Source organism: Urocampus carinirostris, chromosome 1 (genome assembly GCF_059441175.1).
Source record: "Urocampus carinirostris isolate Australia breed hairy pipefish chromosome 1, RoL_Ucar_1.0, whole genome shotgun sequence".
Lineage (NCBI taxonomy): Eukaryota > Metazoa > Chordata > Actinopteri > Syngnathiformes > Syngnathidae > Urocampus > Urocampus carinirostris.
This window is the reverse complement of record NC_142349.1, coordinates 23,746,930-23,768,768: the sequence shown is the minus strand read 5'-3', so window position 1 is coordinate 23,768,768 and position 21,839 is coordinate 23,746,930. Positions and strand designations below refer to the sequence as shown.

Genomic DNA, 21,839 nt, shown 5'->3' with positions numbered 1-21,839 from the left:
TTGATGTTTTTATATGATAGTAAGGTGAGTAATCAAAAGGAGGGCGTTGGCAGCTGGATGCTGAGTAGGGCAGGAGGGTGGAAGTGGACATGGTGTAAAAAGAGAATCGGGTGTGTGTGCAGAGCGGTTCAGGAAGAATGAGGAAAACTTGTCCCAGGCAGTGAACCAGCACTCAGTATGAGGACGCAGCTTCTCGTCTTGTGTCTCATTTTCATGTTTTGTTCTTCCATTGATGGTGAGTTTTTCTTTCTTTTCAAAAGAAATGTACGGTTTCATTGAACTTGCTGGCAAACTCATTTTTACCACTATTAGGTTTCCATAATACAGCTGTCCCTATTGAATCTGTTAAAAATGGATTGAAGCATTGAATAAGCAGGGAAAAATATTTGGACACCATGACAAATAAAACATAGTTTTGTCATTTAAATATAGTAGCATTTGTAATGTCCTTGTTTGTGGGAAGGAAGAGACATTCTTGCAGATGAAAAAAATGTTTTCTTGATCAATAGAGGGTCTAAAAGAACAGCTGAAAAAAAAATTGCAAAACTAAAAAGCTTGTTCTCATGCCGGCACCAGAAGATTCACAAGTCAACCATCAATGGGCATGTTTGCTCAGCTCCTTCCTGGAAGGCAGCTTGCGTTTGACGAGTGCTATCTTGCTCGAACATACTCTTTGGGGCTGAATCATGAGGGAAATGGAAATGCCATTCTGCGGTGAAAAATGTGCCTGAAAGTTTTGTGATTGTGCCGACAGGGTCCAACGTGTGCACGTCGCGAGGTGTCACGACATGTCAGCAGTGTCTGGCAGTTGACCCCAACTGTGCGTGGTGCTCACAAAAGGTATTGTAAAGCAGGAATTTTAATCTGCACAACAAAAATAAAGCAGTTTTCCTTTGTAGGAGGAAAATGTTTATTACCATTCATATACACTAATCATTGCATATTACAGTTTTCCTGATTTTATATTTCGTAGTATATTTGCGATATTATTTTTCTGTCCTTAAAAAAAAAAAGCCCACAAGACGTGGGTGCGCTAAATTTCTAAATTTTTCCCAATTATATATATATATAAATTATTTTATTTTATTTTTACACATAAATTGGTCACCAGGTTCATGATCTTTAAGGGAAACTCAACTTAAGGAACTTCCTTACAAGTATTTCTCAGCCCCTCTTAATACTGAATTAAGTATTTTGAATATCATTGTGTTTGTAAGATAGAGGTTAAGAAGCAATAGTCTCCATATTTTATCTAGCACAGGGTATGCCCGTTTGGTAATTTCTATCCCATTAAAATGACCAGATAACAACCAATATTGTTTCATGGGCTTTCCGAATAAAAGCTGTGGTCCTCAATGGCAGCATGAGCAGCTGTGACGTCATTTTTACTTAACAACAACGGTCAAAATGGCCTTTTACAGTGAAAATCAAGGTATGAGCAAATAATGTGTTTATGAGGCAGTTTTTCCCCTTCTGTATACAATGGCAAAGATCCTCAGTCGTTTGTGGTTTCCTTGCCTAAAATATATTTCACTAGGGCAACAAAAGTTAAAAAGGACAAGAAACAGTGGATTACAGTTACAAGTCATAAATTACATATGTATTCAGTTTTTAATAAGATGATAAATAGTATTACATATTTCATAGTTCTTCACATATTTAAAAAACAAAAACAATATTTCAGGAATTGGCCATACAGTCACACTTAAACATCACACTTACTCTGAGCTCAGGTAAGAATGAATACACTTACCTGTTTTTGAAGCTGAACTATTATTGGGTGTTATTTGAGACTTCAGCAACTGTGATGCCATTTTCAGTCATCGGTAAATTTCCAACCCAAGGAAGAGTGAACATAGCAGTTGACTTTAGCTGCATACCGTAACTACTCCTCCATAAATTCAGGAATGTTTTATTTGTGTTTCGATCCGTACCCGGAACTACTGAAATGTCGGCTGAGGTGTTAGCAGCCTAAAATAAACAATGCAATTGTATTTGTCTCCCAAAACCGTATTCATCAAATTTAATAATTGCTAGCACATTTAAACTGGTGGGTAGGAATAGAACAAATTGCTATGAATAAAATCGAGAGCACTTATATCTGGTTTAGACATTCATAGGCCGAAAGGTAGATATAAACAAAATGTCTTTTTCGGCAGACCTTTGGGATGGGCGGACCTGGGGTTTCACGCTGCGACTTGAAGCAGAACCTCCTGGACGGTGGCTGCTTAGAGGCAGATCTGGAGTCACCTGCCAGCACGTTGGCGGTGCTGGAGGACAGGGCACTGACTGACACAGCCTCCGGCACAGCAGGAGTCGTCACCCAGATCCAGCCACAGAAGATCCGCATGGTCCTCAGGCCAGGTAGAGCAAACAAAACCCAAGTCGAGATCCTTTAACTGCATCCCACTGGCATGCTTTGATATTTTGTGGTGCATGTGCTCTAAAGGTCCACATTTCTTATGCAATTATACAATGTAAATCGAATATACAGGGTTAAAAAAAAGTGATACCTATATCTCAATCTAATGACTTTGTTAGATCTCCTTCAAATTACTTCAAAATGTATTAGCATCTTTATGCAAACATAGAAGAACTCAACTGGAGACTGTTTCCCAAAAATATGCTTCAGGGTGTTTGGCAGGAACTGGATTGCCGACTTGATGTGTTTCAGGTGGTGCGCATATTACCTATTTGGAAAATTGTTCACTTTTTTGCACATGTTTTGGAATTTCATATACCTTTTGATTTTATTTGACTAAATAATATACTTTAAATCTCAAAGGATACCAAATGGTTTGAAACACCCTGTATCATTAATTTATTCCCTTATAAATTGATAGAAACATTGACAACATTTTAACGATGAAGTTTCCATCAGATCTTAGATTATTAATGACAGACAAGTTTTCTCTCTAGCTTTAAACGTTTAGGAAGCATGGGGCCGTTTTGAACATCAGAACTTCATACACATCATCGATGGATTAAAGATATGTTAATTTATGCCCTCAACGTTGCGGTGGGGTGCGTAATTTGAGGTGTCCTTAAAAAGTTTAAATATAAATATTTTCCCTTACTTATGGGTTAACAATGGGCAACTGAGTTCAAAGAGCTTTTATAAAAAAAATTCACAGCGCCTATCTGCTTTTATTTTACTTTTATCAATAGTGTTCTGGCTACGAAGCGCATTAGGAGGGCAGGAATGGGTTCAGGGGAGGGGGTGGCGGCTTATTAGTGATCTCATGATTGTGCTCATTGTTTTATTTTATTCCTCTGTTGAAATGATGAAATCAAGAAAAGAACTGTTTCAAATACAGTCCAATTGCCAAACAACAAATATTAAGAAAAGAAGAGTTTATTTGAGCTCATCTAAGATATACGTATGAGCACGTGCCACACAAGCTTGACAGAGGCTGCAATTATGTTTTCAGCAAGAATATGGCGGCAGAAAGTAGAATATTTTGAAATTACCCAAAAAAATGACAAAAACCATAAACGACCTGCACTTTTTAGCAATGGCAGAAGGGTATGAGCTGTAGCAGCGCCTGTTGTCTTTGTGCACGCCCTAAGCAGCCCCTAGTGTCATCAAACACTTTTTTGCAGGTGATTCCAAGAGATTCACTGTCAGCGTGAAACAAGTGGAGGACTACCCAGTGGATCTCTACTACCTGATGGATCTATCTTTCTCTATGAAGGACGACCTGGCTCGTTTGCGAACTCTTGGTAATGAGCTGGCAAAGACCATGGGCAAGACCACCAGTAACCTCCGTATGGGTTTTGGAGCCTTTGTAGACAAAACTGTGTCGCCTTATATGTACATGGCTCCACCAGATGCAATTGATAACCCGTGCTATGAGTAAGTGATACCAAATATCTGTTGCCGAGGCTTTCCCCAATACCTGATTTCCTGTTGGCCAAATCCCAAAGGATACATGATGAATGTCAGGCCCACTTTGGCTTCAAGCACGTGCTATCCCTCACTGAGGAGGTGGCTCGTTTCACAGAGGAGGTGGAGAAGCAGCAGGTGTCCCGCAATAGAGATGCCCCAGAAGGTGGATTTGATGCTGTCATGCAGGCGGTAGTGTGCAAGGTAGGATTTCATTTGACACGGTTTCCCTGTTCCTTGCGTTACATCTTTTGCCAATCTTGAAGGAACAAATTGGTTGGCGTCCTGATGCCTCACACCTTTTGGTGTTCACCACTGATGCCCAAACGCATATCGCCCTGGATGGACGCATCGCTGGGATAGTGCAGCCAAACGATGGACAATGTCACTTGGGTAGCGACAATGTTTACAACAAATCCACTGTTCTGGTAAGGAAACGGCCGCTGTTTTTCTGTCCATCTTTTGTCAATGAATTATGTTTTTGTGTGGTTGTGTTTAATAAGCTGGAAGTTTTATACTTGCTTTATATTTAGAAATACCAGAAACCCCACTTTGTGGCGAGTGTGTCAATACGTTTATACTACACCGCTCAAAGGCTCACTCAAAAAACATGGAAGCACTTGGGGGGATTATGGAATTTTCATTTTTTGCAACCATTCCAGGGTGTCCTCTGCCCTCTTGATATCAGTTAAGATGGGCCCCAGCACCCCAGTGACCCTTATTAGGACAAGCGGTTGGAAAGAAACAAATGCTCTCATCTTACTTGAATGTAGAACTGAATTTAAAGCATTGGTCCCAAACCTTTTCTGTACAATGGACTAGTTTCATGTCTTACACAATTTCCACTGCCAGTACCAGGGTCAGGAATCAACATTTTTGTATTTTTTCCTGAAATAGTGCTAATAAAAATATCAATGATTGGCCGGTCCAAATTGTCCCTAGGTGTGAATGAGCGAGCGAGTTGTCTGTACCTGTGTGCCCTGCGATATGCTGGCAACCAGTTCAGGGTGTCCCCTGCCCACTGCCCGATGATTGCTGGGATGGGCTCCAGCACCCCTGCAACCCTACTGAGGATAAGCGGTGTAGCTAATGAGATGAGAGATGAGAGACATTAATAACAAGTATTACAGTAGTCACAACTATGACATTATCAATATCAACAACCTCAACAACAATAATAAGCATAAATCCACTGTGTAATCATGTACAATATTTGTGTGTCCTCGTAACGTCGCACTAGGATCACAGGACATGGGTATCTTTGAGCCAACTCATTGCAACACACTAGTCGCTATGGTAAAATTAAACGCAAAATGTCATTGAGACGTGTGCCAAGTACTTCAAAAAATACAAAATCACCAAATAAACCTTTAATGATTGATCTTTCGTCAATTGCAAAAGGTTTTTTTCATGGCCACTCTTCTTTACTCGACGCGTTCAGCATACATGACATTGAGTTGCAGTTGACTGTTCTCCACACGATTGGCTGTAGGTGCTAAATTTGGTTTGATTCCTCTGTCGCTGTAACTGTGCCCATCTGTGTAAACCAAATTGATATTATTTCAAACATAACGCCTAAAATGCCTGGTTCACATTCTGTGTGACGGTAACGTTGTTAATAAAACAACAATAAGCTGAAAATGTAACTTTTTTTCCTTTCTGTTTGGTCGGGTAGCCATTCACGACTCAGTGGTTGGGGATGGCTGTTTCAAATGAACAGCCTCTCCTGGCAAGAGCAATTCTGAAATTTATAATTCAGCTGATTATAAAGTACTAGTAAGCTCAGGAGTGAATTTAATCCACAATCTATGGTTTACGAAAACAACACCTTACCCTTTGGCCACCATGCCTGCTTAGATAATTTTTGTCTGAATTTTCATCCGATATTTTCTGACCTTCTTCCCAGGACTATCCCTCCTTGGCTCTTCTGACTGAGAAAATGTCAGAAAACAACATCAACTTGATTTTTGCAGTGACAAACCCTGTGGTGCCACTCTATAAGGTAAATGTGCCGTTTCATTTTGAAAACACCAGAAATTCATGAGCTGATCCATGCCGTCTTTTTGTAGGAATACAGTCATCTCATTCCAGGCACCACCGTGGGAAAGTTGTCCGGTGATTCTGGGAATGTCATTGAGCTGATTGAGGAGGCGTACGCTGTAAGTAATTCCCATCGAGTTCCTTGAATCCAAATTTAAGTTAATGATCATCTGGATGCAGAAAATTCGTTCTAAAGTGGAGCTGGAGCTTCTTGGTGTCCCAGAGGAGTTGAATTTGTCCTTCAATGCAACCTGCCTAAATGGTGAAATCATCCCTGGTCTAAAGTCTTGCACTGGCCTTAAGATTGGTGACACGGTATGTTGATGAAATTATTAACCATACTTTGATTTATTTTTTTTTTTTGCTTTAACAGAAATGCAAATAGCTTTTCATGAATGCCATTTAGATAAACTATTACAATGCAGAAAGTATGTACTTGTTCAAAGAGAAAATCATTTTGTTCATTTCAGCTCTTATGTTTTAATTTTAATGCAGTTTAGCTTGATAACCAGTAACAAAAAAAACTATAATTGCAAAAGTGACCCCAGGACATAGTTTGTATATCCCCTGCAATAAAAACCTAAATTGAAAACAACTATTTTGTCAGGTGTCTTTCAGTGTGGACGCTCAACTACGAAGCTGCCCAAAGGAAAGAACACAGACATTTACCATCAAACCTTTAGGATTCAAAGACTCATTGGAGGTGACTGTGGATTTTGCTTGTGCGTGCGACTGCGAGGCTGAAGCGGAATCCGACAGCCCGTCCTGCAGCAATGGCAATGGAACTTACGAGTGCGGCGTGTGCAAGTGCCACGCTGGGCGGCTGGGCCCTCACTGCGAGTGCTCCCTGGAGGATTACAGCCCTTCCGACGACGCCAAGTGCATCCCCAAACCCGGCAGCCCCATCTGCAACGGGCGTGGCGACTGCCTGTGCGGACAGTGTTCGTGCCACGACAGTGACTTCGGGAGAGTTTGGGGAAAACACTGTGAGTGCGATGACTTCAATTGCCTGCGCTTCAAGGGTGCTCTGTGCTCAGGTAAGAGGCCATATTTGTACGGAGAAAAGCCAGATCTCTTAGAACAGTACTCAGATAACAACTGGGCTGCAGACCGGTTGAAGTGGACCAGTACCGGGCCATGGGTAGTTTAGTACTGAACCTCACAGAAGGAAAAATAAGTTCTATTTTTTTTACCTATTGTTAAATTACTGGCACTGCTACATTTCAGACTGAACTTAAACCATGGTCTTTTACGTGGTACGTTTGAACGATGAAAAATGAGGAGTTAAAAGCTAGTCTAAGACTTCATTCACACTGCAGAGCTTAATGCTTAATTCAAAATATTTGGGAGAATCCGATGTTTTTGAGAGATCATTCACATTATTAACTAAATGTGACATGCATGCAACTTGATCTTCCTGTGTGAATGCACCACAACAGTCCCGCATGCGCACAAGGGAACACGTGACGTCACATGCAATGCACTCATGTTTGAGGAAGTACTCATGGATGTAAACAGCGGAGCGTTGTCCCCCTAAATATTAAGTAACTGAAAACATGCATGTTAGGGGCCAGTCACACAGACATTTGCAGCTGAATCACGGCTAGAAATGTCTGCTCTTGAGGCGGATGCTATTGGACGCATTGAGCTCGCCATTAAGACAAGATACCGCTGTGCTTAACTCGAGTTCGGGAAATCGCGCGCGGGTGGCAGCGCGAAATATATTTGACCTGCTCAATTCTTCGGAGCGTGGGTACACAGCCTTTAACGAGCGTAGTGAGGCTTAACCACGGCCAGAAATTTCAGGTCGTGAAGCAGATGCCGCTGGGGCGCTGTTGGATGTTTTGAGCCCGCCATATAAACGAGATAGAGCTGTGCATTACTCGCGGTCGCAAATTTTCACGTGGTTGGCCGCGTTCAAAACTTTTGAGCAGCTCAAAAGTTTGAGCACGTGTTTAAAACGCGTGCCGCACACGTGGTCAACACGAGTTAATGACGCGGAAATGACGTGCTATGGTCGCGGCCAGGGCGCAGTTATACTTGGGTAGGACGGGAAATTTCAGCGGGTAATCGTGGGTGGAGCATGTTCTGCGCCTGTATCGCGGTGTTATTACGTGAAATTAGCGTGTTACGCATGTGACAGTCAAACGCCTTTCTCCGTGTATAAACAGCGCGAATGCCAAGCGTGCTCGTGACGTTAAAGGGGTGAACATGGATCCCCGTCAGCGTAGTTTCTCTTCATTTCGAATAAATCATTCGGTGCATCCGTAATGGTCTCAGCAAGGCTTTAATGCTAGGACCTTAACTTGGCCTTTTGGCTGAGAATAAGAATCCCCTAAGCTAAGCTTTATAGAGTATTATGAACTGATCGATAATGAATAATGAGTAAAGCAAATGGACCAATAACCCTTAACACCCCCCCCTCCGTCAGCGTGGTAACCTCGTCTTAATCCATTTTTACATCTTGACATTTCTTTACAAGATAATAAAATAAAAATGATGCCACAGCTTGAAATCTTGCTCCTCACGGGACTGTGACTTGTGCGATTACGATATTCTACAGCCCGGTTCCGAGATTTGCTTCCCCTCGCTACTACAACCACATTTACCTCGTCTAATCTCACATTTAGGGAATGTAATGGCGAATATATAACCAAAACCACTTCGTCTTGCATTTGTTGGAAATGTAATATAGTTTAAACCATTCCATCTTTGTTTTTGTTGTGAACATTATTTAACGGTAGAACCTCCCCCCTCGCGTGAACGCGCAGTCTGCTGCGCTTCCAACGAAAGCGATCGTATTCTATATAAAACGCTTATTAAAACTATAAAGCGAGTTAATTATAACAATTGGGAGATGCTAGTCTATATAACGCGTTTATTTAAACAATAAAGTGCGATCGTATTTTACAAAATGCGTTTGTTAACATGGATGAAAAAGTCACGCGAGGGGGTGGGGCGGTGTGGGTGTTGCGTAGGAGTCGGATTTGGGCACAACACCGGCTTGGCAGTCTTTATACACGTGGTATAAACACGGAAATGACGCGCAAATGACGCGATGAGAGGAAGCGGAACAGTCGCCGGCGTCTTTTTTCCAGCCATACCACACTTCAACAGCGGGTTAGCCAATTTTGCGCATTTTCCATCCCGGGCAACCACGGGCAAAAAAAAAACGCAAAATTTTAGCCGTGATTCAGCCGCAAATGTCTGTGTGACCGGCCCCTTAGGTTAATTGGCCCGTCCAAATTGTCCCTATGTGTGAATGAGTGAGTGAGTTGTCTGTCTCTGTGTGCCCTGCGGCTGGCTGGCAACCAGTTCAGGGTGTCCCCTGCCCACTGCTTGACGATGGCTGGGATGGGCACAAGCACCCTTGCGACCCTACTAAGGATAAGCGGTGCAGATAATGGATGGATGTAAAACCTCATTTTACTCCATTGAATACTGTCTGAGTGGTGGGATTAGAATGTAAATATTGTTAACTACCAATAGAGGATACTATCGCTTTAAGGATGAACTCGTGTGCCATCTTAAGAATCAATGATGCAATGTTGGCTGTTCCGTGAGTTACAAAATAAACAAGTGTCATCTTCAATGGATGTGTGTCTTAATGACACTCTGTCCGTCGTTGTTTATTTCTCTGCTTCCTCACGCCTGGTTGAAGGCAGTGATAATGCAGGTAGCATAAATGCGCCTTGACCCTTTGGACAGTCGCCCATGCCAAAAGATCGGATCCGTATCCAATTTAGGACTACATATGCCTAAGAAATGCATTTACCTGCATCAAGATCTCAACAGAGGATTCAATGATGACACAAGCAAGCGAATGGGGGAACGTGGGTAAAAAGGTTTCAATATTGACATCACCCTTAAGTTTAAAGTTTAGTAAGGACTCAAAATAAGGAGCGAAGACATCAATTGACTTTGAACTCGCAAGGAGAACACAGGAGAGCCCAAACCTCAGATAAGAAATTCCAACCTGTTTCTAAAGTCTCTCCCCTGAGCCCTTTCTTTTTTTTTTAATCAAATGTCGGAGGATCTAAATGCGGATGTGCTCTAAAGGGTGTGGAAATCAGAGAACACCAACACGATTGGCCAATAGTGACAATGATGTAAACCGTTCATAATAGTCAAAACAATTAACACCCGTGCACAATACAAGTTAAAATAATGAGCTCACATATTATACAATTTCCTTCCCAGGTATCCAATATAAAAAACAGAATAAACTTTAAGTGCATGATAGAAAATTAAAATTGAATTGTGTATTTTTTTAACAGTATGTCACTTCCCCTTTGAAGAATGTGTTTCTTTTAGTTAATAGACATTTACAATCCATTTAACTGTGATTTAATAAAATCATATTTTACAAATATTTTGGTCAAGTGAATGATAAAAAATTGCAATTATTATTTTAGATTTTTTTTCCCTTTTTTCACCAGGTTCAGTTAGGTTCACCAGGCTATATGCGTAATTTAAAAAAATCCTCATTTGATCAGTCTGACCCTTGTTTATAGCCATTTTTGAAATGTGTTTATTACATGCTTTACTGTATCTTCCTAGCATATTGCATTGTGACAGTTGGAGGTCGTGATCCAAGCACATCCATGCCTAAACTATCAGGAAAAGAGGAGCTTTTCCTTCCTCTTCACAACTGTGAAACTTCCTCCACCTGTAAAAAGGCGTCAACACATGGGAAATGAGATTCATTTACAGGCCTTGGGTTTCATGGCCTAAAAAGGCCATTTTAGTTCATATTCTTTTAATGGATAGACTTCTAAGTACCATGCGAAAATTAGTTGAAAGGTGCGTATACAGAATTATCAGAATATGGACTCGAAACATTAAAACGTTTGTTAAAAATAAGTTGTGTAAACATATACACTTTTATTGATATTGTGAAGAGAAAATTGCTTTAAATTATATTTATTCATTCATTTACGTTGTGTAAACATATACACTTTTATTGATATTGTGAAGAGAAAATTGCTTTAAATTATATTTATTCATTCATTTAGAATCTAATTTGGTGTTTGCCGATTTGACCAGCAGGTGGTGTTCATGATTTGCCACACGAATTTGTTCCCAAGATGGTCTCTTTTGTATCAAGTATCAAGAAGGAAACAATCTTGACAACGTATTGTAATTTTAGTTTTAAATTGTCAATTTTGCAGTTCATTGATATGGATAAGGATTGATCGGTCCAAAAAAAATATTATAGAGATTATATATGATATATGTAGAGAGATTTCTTTTAATTAATAAAGTGTGCATGACTCAAAAAGGGTTGAGAAACACCCCTCTTGTGGACTCTACAAGGGGACAAACACTGTGGTCATTTTTACAGCAGCAATAATGGCCATGTTTCTTGACCGTCTGATGCTATCGACCACGCAATGAATAAAAGAAAAAAAGAAAAAGTGCTTGAAAATGATGCCGACACGCCTGCTTTGGTGCCTTGTCATTATGGTGTTGAAATGTGATGCGTCACCGCCACCTACTGGTTGCACCCATAAGAAACAGCTCTATTCAGAAAGCCGTTATTTTTTGGCTCAGCTCACTGGGAAGAGCTCCGGAACAACTCCTGCGATTTTCTGTTTTATTAATCATATATTATCGATAATAATAAAACATTATTCACCAAATTAACTAATAATTAGTAATTGCATATGTTTTGCTGGGTATCCCCCCAAAAAACACATGACATTTTAAATATTGACAGTTTTACAAAAATGGTATGATAGAAAACACATGGTGTAAAAATAGTCTATGGTTTGCAATAATCCTTGGTCCGAGCAGCTCTTTGAGACTCCTTGTGATTAAGGGCTGTACAAATAAACACGACTTGACTTGACTAGTCATCAGAGTCAACAACAAAAGAGTTGCTGGAAAAAAAGAAAAAAATGGCCTTCAAAGTGCTTGAATTTGGTCATGAAAAAGGTGTACGAACTCTGGATATTGTAGATTTTATGTGGATTATGTACAATTCCCAAGTGTGGTGGAATGGAACATGTTTTCCTTTACTCTCACTCAGTTTGCATGTCAGGAAGCATTGTCATGCACTTAATCTCTCTGATAAGGAAACGGGGAAGCTCTTTTTAACAATAGTGCACTTCCTAGCTTTGTCAGGAAGAACATAACTGTTCTTTGCTGAGCCATGCTTCCCTTTAGTCATTCATACTTCTTTTGCTGACAGATTTTAAAGCCCCCTTTTAGTAAATTCAGATGTTTGTTGTATTCATATTTAAATGTGTTTTTCCACTCATCAAAAGAGTGCTAGTTGGGGGGATATGGTGATAAACTATTGGACTGCTATTTCAGCAGAGCTAAACTACATTAAAACTTTATCTTTATTTACTTCAGCCTATGGAGCTTCGCCTCATCTTCAAAAATGTATCATCTATTCAACTCCCCTGCCTGTCTGACCATTTTTACATTACCATATTATTGGCATGCACATCCCACACAGGAAAAGACAAAAGAGGACGCTCTAGTGCAGTCATGTCGAAGTTACAGCCCGAGGGCCAGATGAGGACCATTGGCTGGATTAATTTAATATAATTTGGAATGAGGCTGTAACAAAACAAAATGTGGAAAAAGTGAAGCGCTGTGAATACTTTTCGGATGCACTGTAGATCTATTTCATATATATATATATATATATATATATATATATATATATATATATATATATATATATATATATATATCTCATCTCATCTCATTAGCTGTACCGCTTATCCTCATTAGGGTCGCGGGGATATATATATATATATATATATATATATATATATATATATATATATATATATATATATATATATATATATATATATATATATAATGAGAGAGAGATCTCATGCAAAAGCCATTACCTGCACCACTTATCCTTAGTGGGCAGGGGACACCCTGAACTGGCCAGCCAGTTACAGGGCACACAGAGACAGACAAGTCACTCACTCATTCACACCTAGAGAAAATTTGAACCGGGCTATTAACCTGACATGCATGTTTTTGGAATGTGGGAGGAAACTGGAGAGCCCAGAGGAAACTCACGCAAAGCACCGGTAGAACATGCAAACTCCGCACGGGGAGGCTGGTAGCTGAATTTGAATCATTGACCACAGAACTGTGCTACCCTAGAGCAAAAACAAAACAAAAAACAATAAAACAATCACTATATTCTCACATTTTTTCATGTTTAAGAATTTTGAATCCCTTTCAACGATATCTAAGAATAGCATGAATAAATAGTTTGAGCCTGTCCTTGTCAACTAAATGAGGTATTAATTGTCCTTCTCAGACCACGGCAGGTGCAGCTGTGGTTTCTGCAAGTGTGATGCCGGTTGGGTGGGGGACAACTGTAACTGCAGCACACGCATTGACACTTGCATGTCCAGCATGGGCCTGCTGTGCAGCGGCCGCGGTAACTGCGAGTGTGGCCTGTGCCAATGCACGCAACCCGGGGCCTATGGTTCCACCTGCGAAAAGTGTCCCACCTGTCCTGACTCGTGCACGATCAAAAAGTAACGTATGAAACTTTCTTCATCCGTCCGTCCGGCCATCCAGATATGCATTGTCTGCCTCTTATTTGCATGGTTACTGAGGTAGCAGCTTTAGGCATGGAATCCCTGACTTCCCTCTTCCAATATATTTACTGTTCTTATTTAGTAGATAATAATAAACATCAAATTAAATCGAGATGAAAGTAGAAAAATATATATTGATCTTTTTTTCCTTCTTGAACTTTGTTCTTATTTTTGCATGCATTTGGACGTTCTAGAAGCTGCTTGAACAACAACCTCTTGATTACTGTCTAACCTAACATTCAACAGACGGATTTAACTATTTTTTTTCAATGATGGAACAGAAAAATAGTAATGTTGTTCTAATTTATTCTGAATATACATTACAAGTATTGCAAGGCTTCCTGATTATTGTCAAACAATTTTCAAAATCCAAAACATATAAAATAGAAAAGAAACGAGGAAGCTACATGAACCAGAAGATAAAGAATGAGAAAACTAAATATTGTGTTTAATATTGAAATTGTATTCATTTTTTCCTATTAATCAAATAAATATTATTTTTTAAAATGAATACGTTCTTTTTTACGACAAGGGGGTTCTAAATTATACATAACGTCCATTTAAAAATGTTGACAATAAAATCAAACGTGGTGCTACTATTATCTATAAAGGATGATTTATAACGACCATAAGGAAGAGAATGAACGCTAATTACACTGAGTCTGTATTACAAATATCTTTGTTGTCAATCTTTTAAATAGACAGTGTTTACTGTTTGACCACTAGATGTAACTATATTGTTTTATGCTAATGGAAACGAGTGCTGAAAACGTACAAGGGGAAATACAAACTATGGAGACCAAACGGCACCGTGTTCTTTTAATTTTTTTTGCCCAGTCTTCAGTGAGGCTTTCGTTTTTTCAGGTACCCTCAGCAGTAAGGTGGCAGACAATTATGTCAGCTCTCTCATGTTTATGTGAAATAAACACAAAACTACTTGATAAGTATTTAAAAAAAATCAAGTTTATCTGATACATCTTGTATTTTCCTGAATATGTATATCCATTTTTTTTTTTTTTTTAAGTCAATTAAGTTTTTTTACCACCAGGTGATGCGAGATAATACACACTGTTCCTTTAATATTTGAGTGCCCAGTCACAATTAGAAGTGATTTCCTTTTTTCACATATAAATGATACTTTTTTTTTTTGCCAGACAAGGTTACTTGTTGTACATATTTCATTAAAACGGTATCTTTTTAAAATGTGTTAGTCTGCACTCATTTTCCCTTAAATGTGTTGTCGTTTAACTTCACATTATAGTAGTAATATTCCATCAATGAGTTTCTCAAGGCAAACCCCTCTTTGTTGTAATAGCATACACACAACACATGTGACACGGAACGCGTGTTTGGGTGATCTTCTTGTAGGAAGTGTGTGGAGTGTCAACATTTCAAGAGAGGCCAGTACATCGAAGACGACAGCTGCAGTCGCATCTGCAAGGACGAAATAAAAGTTGTGACCCAACTCGGTGAGCACGCTAACATCATGAAGGTTTCATTTCATGAACGTCAGTCCGATGGGTTCAATCTCGACACCTTTGTCGCGCAGAGTTCCTCTCAACCAACGCTGTCAACTGCTCGTACAAGGACGAGAACGACTGCGTGGAGCATTTCCAGTATTACGAAGACGAAAGTGGCAAATCCATCTTATTTGTGATAAAAGAACCAGGTAATGTTTTATTGACGCTTGCCCTAATGAACACATTGCTTGTGTTTCAAATAAGTGTTTTTTTAACCTTTTTTGAGCCAGTACCTTTTTTTTTATTAAGAGATGTCAAGGCACACCATACACCAAAAACATTTTCAAAATCAATTTATTTTCTTTCGTTTTTAGCTTAAAATGACACTGTGTAATGTTTGACCAATCAATGCTGCTCTAGAGCTACCAAATAGGAGTGCTAAAAAGCACAAGGAAGAACACAAACTAAGAAAACCGATAGTGACCAGAATTTACCATTTTCCTTCTCATTTTCGTTCGGACTTTATAAGGTTTTTTTCATACCTGTCGTAGCATAATGGCCGACAATAATGCCTGCTCCCTCTAGTTCAAGGTGAGCCTCAGGTTATGTAGTAAAAAGGCTAATATTTTGACCTGCAAGGATTTTTAAAAATGCTTGCTGATATGATAGTACCGTATTTTCCGCACTATAAGGCGCACCTAAAAGCCTTTATTTTTTTCAAAAGCTGACCATGCGCCTTTTAATACAGTGCGCCTTATTTATGGATCAATATTAGGTCGCAAAGTCTTCCAACTAACTTGCAGCCGCCGACTCGATTTTCCCCCGAACGCCAAGTAGTCCGCGGTGTATGCTGGAATTAATTTACCGGCGTTTTATTGGCTAACCAATGTGTCAATCATCATTTGAATCGATCACTATTGGCTAAAGTTATTCGGAGGTCAAGGGGCGGATCCTTTTTATCATTTACACTGTAAAAAACAAAAAAACAATCAGCCTGTAAATTTTACAGGCTGGCATAGGCTTAAGCGGCAAAACAAAGCCTGCAATTGGCCAAAAAAGATGAATGTGAATAGCACGTGGTTGACGGCATAGAGAAAGCATTTTTTACTATTCTGTTTTTGTAAATATTTTATCCTCCTGGATTTACTACACTTACGGATATAAGAGGACCATGGCTGCACATTATTATTGAACACAACGACTTCGGTGAGCTACTCTGGCTATATATTTTCCCTGTATCTTGTTTCAGACCGAACTCGATGTTTCTGTGACAAGCGGTGCAGATAATGGATGGAATGGAGTGTCTATTTTTAAATTAAATTAAATTCCAAGTGTTTATTGTCATATGCACAGTAAAGTTGCGAGCAAAAAAGAAAATAGAAGCTAAGGAATGGTTGGCATTTCTTGAATCCCAAGACTTTAACCTTCCGAATGATGGAACGATGCATTTGAGTGACATCGTACGGGCACCGCATCTGCGCGTGTTCTCGACAAGTATTTGCGTCTTTGTAAGCTTTGGGAATGTTAAGGGGGTAATAAGTTTGACTGAACTATCTGACTGTTTTGTCGACGTTCCCATTGTAGCTCCTTATAGTCCAGTACGTCTTATGTATGTCAAATATAGGACCGAAAACTATTTTTTCGGGGTGCGCTCTATAACCTGGTGCGCCTTATAGTGCGGAAAAACATGTTTTTTTTTGCTTATTATTTCAATCGATATTGTTTTTTTTTTTAATGATTAGTTAAAAAGTTATTTTTTCACTATCGGAGGTGCTAAATGATACACACTGTCTCTTAAAATATCTTGTTGCTTGAATTAACAGTATAAAGTTTTTCTTTTATTATTTTTTTAAATCAAATCAGCAAGATTATGTGCAAGATTTTTTTCCCAATGCAATATTGAACAATTTTATCAAAAATTGAAAGTCAAAAATCAAAATTATTTTTATTTAGATTAGACCCTGACTGGGGCGGCACGGCGACGCAGTGGTTAGCGCGTGTGCGGCACAGTTCTGAGGTCATGAAATCGAACCTCCTGTGTGGAGTTTGCATGTTCTCCCCGTGCTTGCGTGGGTTTCCTCCGGGCATTCCGGCTTGCTCTTAGCATTTGTAATTGTAGCACAAAAGATCTCTAGCAATTTGAGGAGCCTCATTATCCTCACAAGTCTCCAATAACGTCTAAAAATGTATGAGATTTATTTCAAAATAATAGCATGTGCGGTCAGAAAAGTTGGCAACACTTCACCCCTGAGACTGAGCCACTGGGCCCAAGTCAAGTCATTTAAATCAGGATTATATATATATATATATATATATATATACATATATATATATATATATATGTATATATACATACATTCATACACACCGTGTAGTTGGACTGAATAATGCCAGATAGCTTTTAATTGAGACACCAGGGATAATGTTAAAAATTGGAAGAAAAGAAAATGACACACCATTTTACCTTTAAAGAATGAGGAAGAACACCGTATTGCTGTTATAGTTAATCCCAGCAGGACTCACCCTCGCATAAATTGTGCCTTGTCCAGAATGTCCCCAAGGGCCCGACACCCTGGTGGTGCTGTCGGCTGTAGCAGGAGCCATCTTGCTCCTGGGCTTAGCAGCCTTGCTCATCTGGAAACTGCTGGTCACCATCCACGACCGCAGGGAATATGACAGGTTTGAGAAGGAGCGGGCCAAAGCCAGGTGGAACACGGTGAGTATTGAAATGATCCGTTTTTACAGTGCCATTTTGGGCTGCAACTAATGATTAGTTTGACAATACAAGAATCCTTCAATTATTTTATCGATTGAATCGATGAATTCGATTTTTAAGAAAATGAATTTTAATTTCCTCTTTATTCAAATATTGAAGATTTGGACAAATAGAAAAATGATACCGGTTCAAAAGGGTGTCTCACAACAAAATGTGATCTTGAGTCGCTCTCTGTTGGATCAAAGTGCTTCTACAACCATGTCCCCACAGCCCAACTACATTAAAAAACGTAATGCACTCTTATTTGCATTAAATTAACGTGCTAAATTGCGCATAAATCGCGCAACACAACGGACCGATGATACATTTCGTTGCCAACGCTTTTGATAATTGATTTTATCAATAAGTATTCCAGCCCAAGTGCCATCATTTCTATATGATTTGATAATGTGATTCCAGTACACAAATGTATTCCAGTCCCAATTTCATGACTATAAAATTGTGGGATTGGTTGAATCAGTTAGATTATCTACAAAAATTGACAAAACAAAATCTCCATCCTCATGATTACAAGGACGAGTGGTACCTCTTTTAGATATAATCGTTTTATATACTGTACTCCAAAATTCTTGTTTTCAGATATAAGTTTTATTGGCAACAAAAATCTGGTTTTCTATACAAAGGAAAGTCTAGTTCATGAGCAGTGCCAGGGCTATAACTAGAGACTGCTTGAAAACGCTTGTGACTGCTCACTGGCTGCATCAGCTCATCCAATTTGTGCACGCAAACTACTATGCTACTAAAAATAAAAAAATTGTGCTGTGGTTAGTTTTTAGTGTGTATATTCATTTAAAGCTAGAGCAACTTTAATTTTGAGTGTGCAGTCAGTGCTTAAGTATCAACAGTCTCTCAATCACATACCTGTCAACCTCTGCCTATTGCTCCCCTTGCAAATTTCCTTTTAAAATCTTCCTTTTAAGCAATAATTAACCTTACAAACACAACACAGCACCTATTTACTCATAGCAAGACAGACTATGTAGAATACCGCTGATGTTTCAAAATCTACGATGATGTAACCTGCTACCAATGACCGAGACAATCCAGATTAAAGCCGAAATAAGCAAAACAAGATCTGTCTCGTTTTTTGTTTTTTAATTTCCGGCTAAAAATTGTGATACGCAGTACACATTTTGAAATGATCAAAAAATGTATAAAACACAGGGAACAAGTATTCAATATCAGGCAATTGATAAGTGCTTATAAGCAACTCGCCTTTTATTTCAATAATTTCATTTCATTTATCTTTTTACTGACTTTTTTCAATGTTTAATTACTATTTGAATGTATTTTCAGTGATCAGGAAGATGGCAATTTAGGGGTCAATTTGATGCGTTTTGGAGGTTGGGAATGGGCCAATTAGATTTTACTTATTTTATATCAGGTAAAGTTGCTCGTTACACAAGCAATTCTAACCAAGAACATGTTCCAGGAACGGATTAAGCTCGTGTGAAGAGGTATCAATTTATAAGCAATAGTATCCATCCATTATCTGCACCGCTTATCCTCAATATCGCGGGTGTGCTGGAGCCCATCCCAGCTATCTTCGGGCAGTGGGCAGGGGACACCCTGAACTGGTTGCCAGCCAGTCGCAGGGCACACAGACACAGACAACTCACTCGCTCATCCACACCTAGGGAAAATTTGGACCGAGCAATTAACCTGACATGCATGTTTTTGGAGTGTGGGAGGAAACCCACGCAGGCACGGGGAAAACATGCAAACGCCACACAGGAAGGTTCGATCTCATGACCTCAGAACTGTGCCGCACACGCGCTGATCACTGCTCCGCTGTGGTGCCCAGGCAATAGTATAGTTCAACATAAATTTCTCATGAGCAGGGTAGCCCCCATTATGATTAAGATATTCAATTAATACATTATAATGTTGATGATTTCGGACAATTAAGAAACATGTGTACCCAAATGTGCAATGCTTCATTATTTTTCATATTAAAGAGTGTATAACGCGCACATCATTTTTTATTAAAATTGGTTTCAAATATTGTTTCCCTCCTCCTCAGCACAAACTAAATATTGTAATTGACAAACAAAATTGAATATACAGTATGCCGGCAAGATTAAAATAATTAATTGACAACGGAAACTCAGAACACCATAACACACACTTAACAATGAATTCCTTTAATGTCCTTCAATGTCCGATTTATCATCAGATACACCCAAGAATTGTTTCCCTCGTCGTGCTTTTTTTGTGTTTATTTATACATTTCGGGGTGACTTTGTTTTCTCCATTCTCTAACATTCATCTCTGGTACCATGAATGAAAATTGTTTGATGATAAGATAGCCCTCTAACCACCGCGACCCAGGATCGATTCCTGTTCCATCCTTTGTTTTACAGTAGTAGTCAGCGATATTTTTCAAGTGATCAATCATTGCTCAAATATAGTAAACCTAGTTTATAACAGGCGTCCAAACAAACAGAGTTGTTTTTAGGCAAAAAAAAAGTGTTATACGCGAATAAATATGGTATAAATTGTCTTCACTATTTACATTTCCAAATACCGTACACAATTACAGAGAACCAACAGACTCATTTAAAAAATGTTCAAGGCTTCTCTTGAATTCAACAAGTGATTCACCAAACACGGTACCTGTTACTAAAGGTTACTGTCGATGAAGTATCATACAAACTTTATTCGTGTAAATGTGAGTGTGACTGTATCTTTGTCAGTAAATGCCCTTATTGCCCTATCTGCTCAGTGGGTGACCATCTTAAGGTACACCCCACTATCCTGGTCCAAAGTCGGCACTTAAGGTTTCTTCATTTACCTCATGTTGATGTTTTTGAGTTTTTCCTTGCCCTCATGTAGGTTTTAGATCAGGGGATGGTGTAATAAGTCTGTAGTTTGCAATAACCTGTGGTATGTGCAGCCCTTTGAGACTCCTTGTGATAAAGGGCTATACAAATAATAATGACTTGACTTAAAGCTATAGAAAAGTGCGATTCAGGACTTTATCTTGCCTATCATCACTAAAGTCTTACGTTATTTTCTGTGGGAAATATTAACCGCCTTTAATTTCTCAGGCCAACAATCCACTGTATAAAGGAGCGACATCCACATTCACCAACGTGGCCTACAGAGGTGCATCCTCCAGTTGATCGCAGCGTGACAGACCAGCAAACCACCTACATCATGCCATTCCTTGATGAGGGCTGCAGCCCAGTTGCATTCTATTAACTTGTACAATGAAAAAAGCATTTCAATTTAAATGGCAAAGCTTTTTGTAAGTTTTATTTTATTGGGGCTGTTTGGAGTGGTGGGGGGCACATCATGTCTGCACATTGAATATGCACTAATTTGTTTACAAGAATGTTTTCACATACGGCCACTTTTTTGATGTATTTAAACTTTGAATGTTTTTTTAAAAAAAAAAACTTTACTGTACTCTCCGTAAATTATTTTGGAAACGATAACTTCGAGCTGAAGAATTGTCTTCCTAAGTAAGCGCTGAATTAAGGCATGTTTTCATTTTAGAACTGTGAGTAAAAATGCCAATAAATTATGAGGTCCAATATTTCTCTTTCTTGCAAATCATCTTCTTGCAATATAATTTACATATGAAATACTTTCTGTTCACCATTGTCATATTTTAGAAAAATAATGGCTCTGAATTATATCAATTTGGAGTAAAATCAAATTTGGTGGTTAGCAATTCGGCCAGCGGGTAGGGTTCACGGTTTTCCACCCGAATTAACTTGAAATAGCCTCACATTGTGTCTAGCATTTGTCATAAAGGAAGCAATACTCCATGCATACTTTATTTTTAGATTTAAATTATTTATTTTGTAGATCATAGATAAGGATAATGATTAAACAATCCAGAAGAAAATTAATATAAACACACACATAAATAATGAAAGTTGTTTGATACTAACAGACTGGGTTTATTTACATGAAAAGGAAAATTGACTCAAACGATAGAATAAAGAACATTATATCCAAAAAAAACTTACATTTATAACTAACAAAAGAAAAACTGTTGTAAAATGGGAGTTGAGTAAAGATGGCAACGTTGTAATTTCTTGGAGAAACACAGGATTATGTATTGTGCCCAATTTAAGAAA

At 38.9% G+C, this 21,839-nt stretch overlaps 1 protein-coding gene across 1 annotated transcript; it reads left to right on the top strand.

The window, feature by feature from the left end:
- Window positions 1-728: 728 nt before the first annotated feature.
- LOC148373999 (integrin beta-3-like) lies at window positions 729-21,103 on the top strand. Its single transcript, XM_088331010.1, is given in 14 exon segments — window positions 729-840; window positions 2,160-2,364; window positions 3,604-3,856; window positions 3,928-4,090; window positions 4,153-4,314; window positions 5,793-5,888; window positions 5,956-6,045; window positions 6,107-6,241; window positions 6,534-6,963; window positions 13,227-13,449; window positions 14,881-15,044; window positions 15,047-15,181; window positions 17,522-17,688; window positions 20,799-21,103. Coding segments are annotated over 13 exon segments (2,289 nt in total). The 5' UTR covers window positions 729-840; window positions 2,160-2,168; the 3' UTR covers window positions 20,874-21,103.
- Window positions 21,104-21,839: the final 736 nt, after the last annotated feature.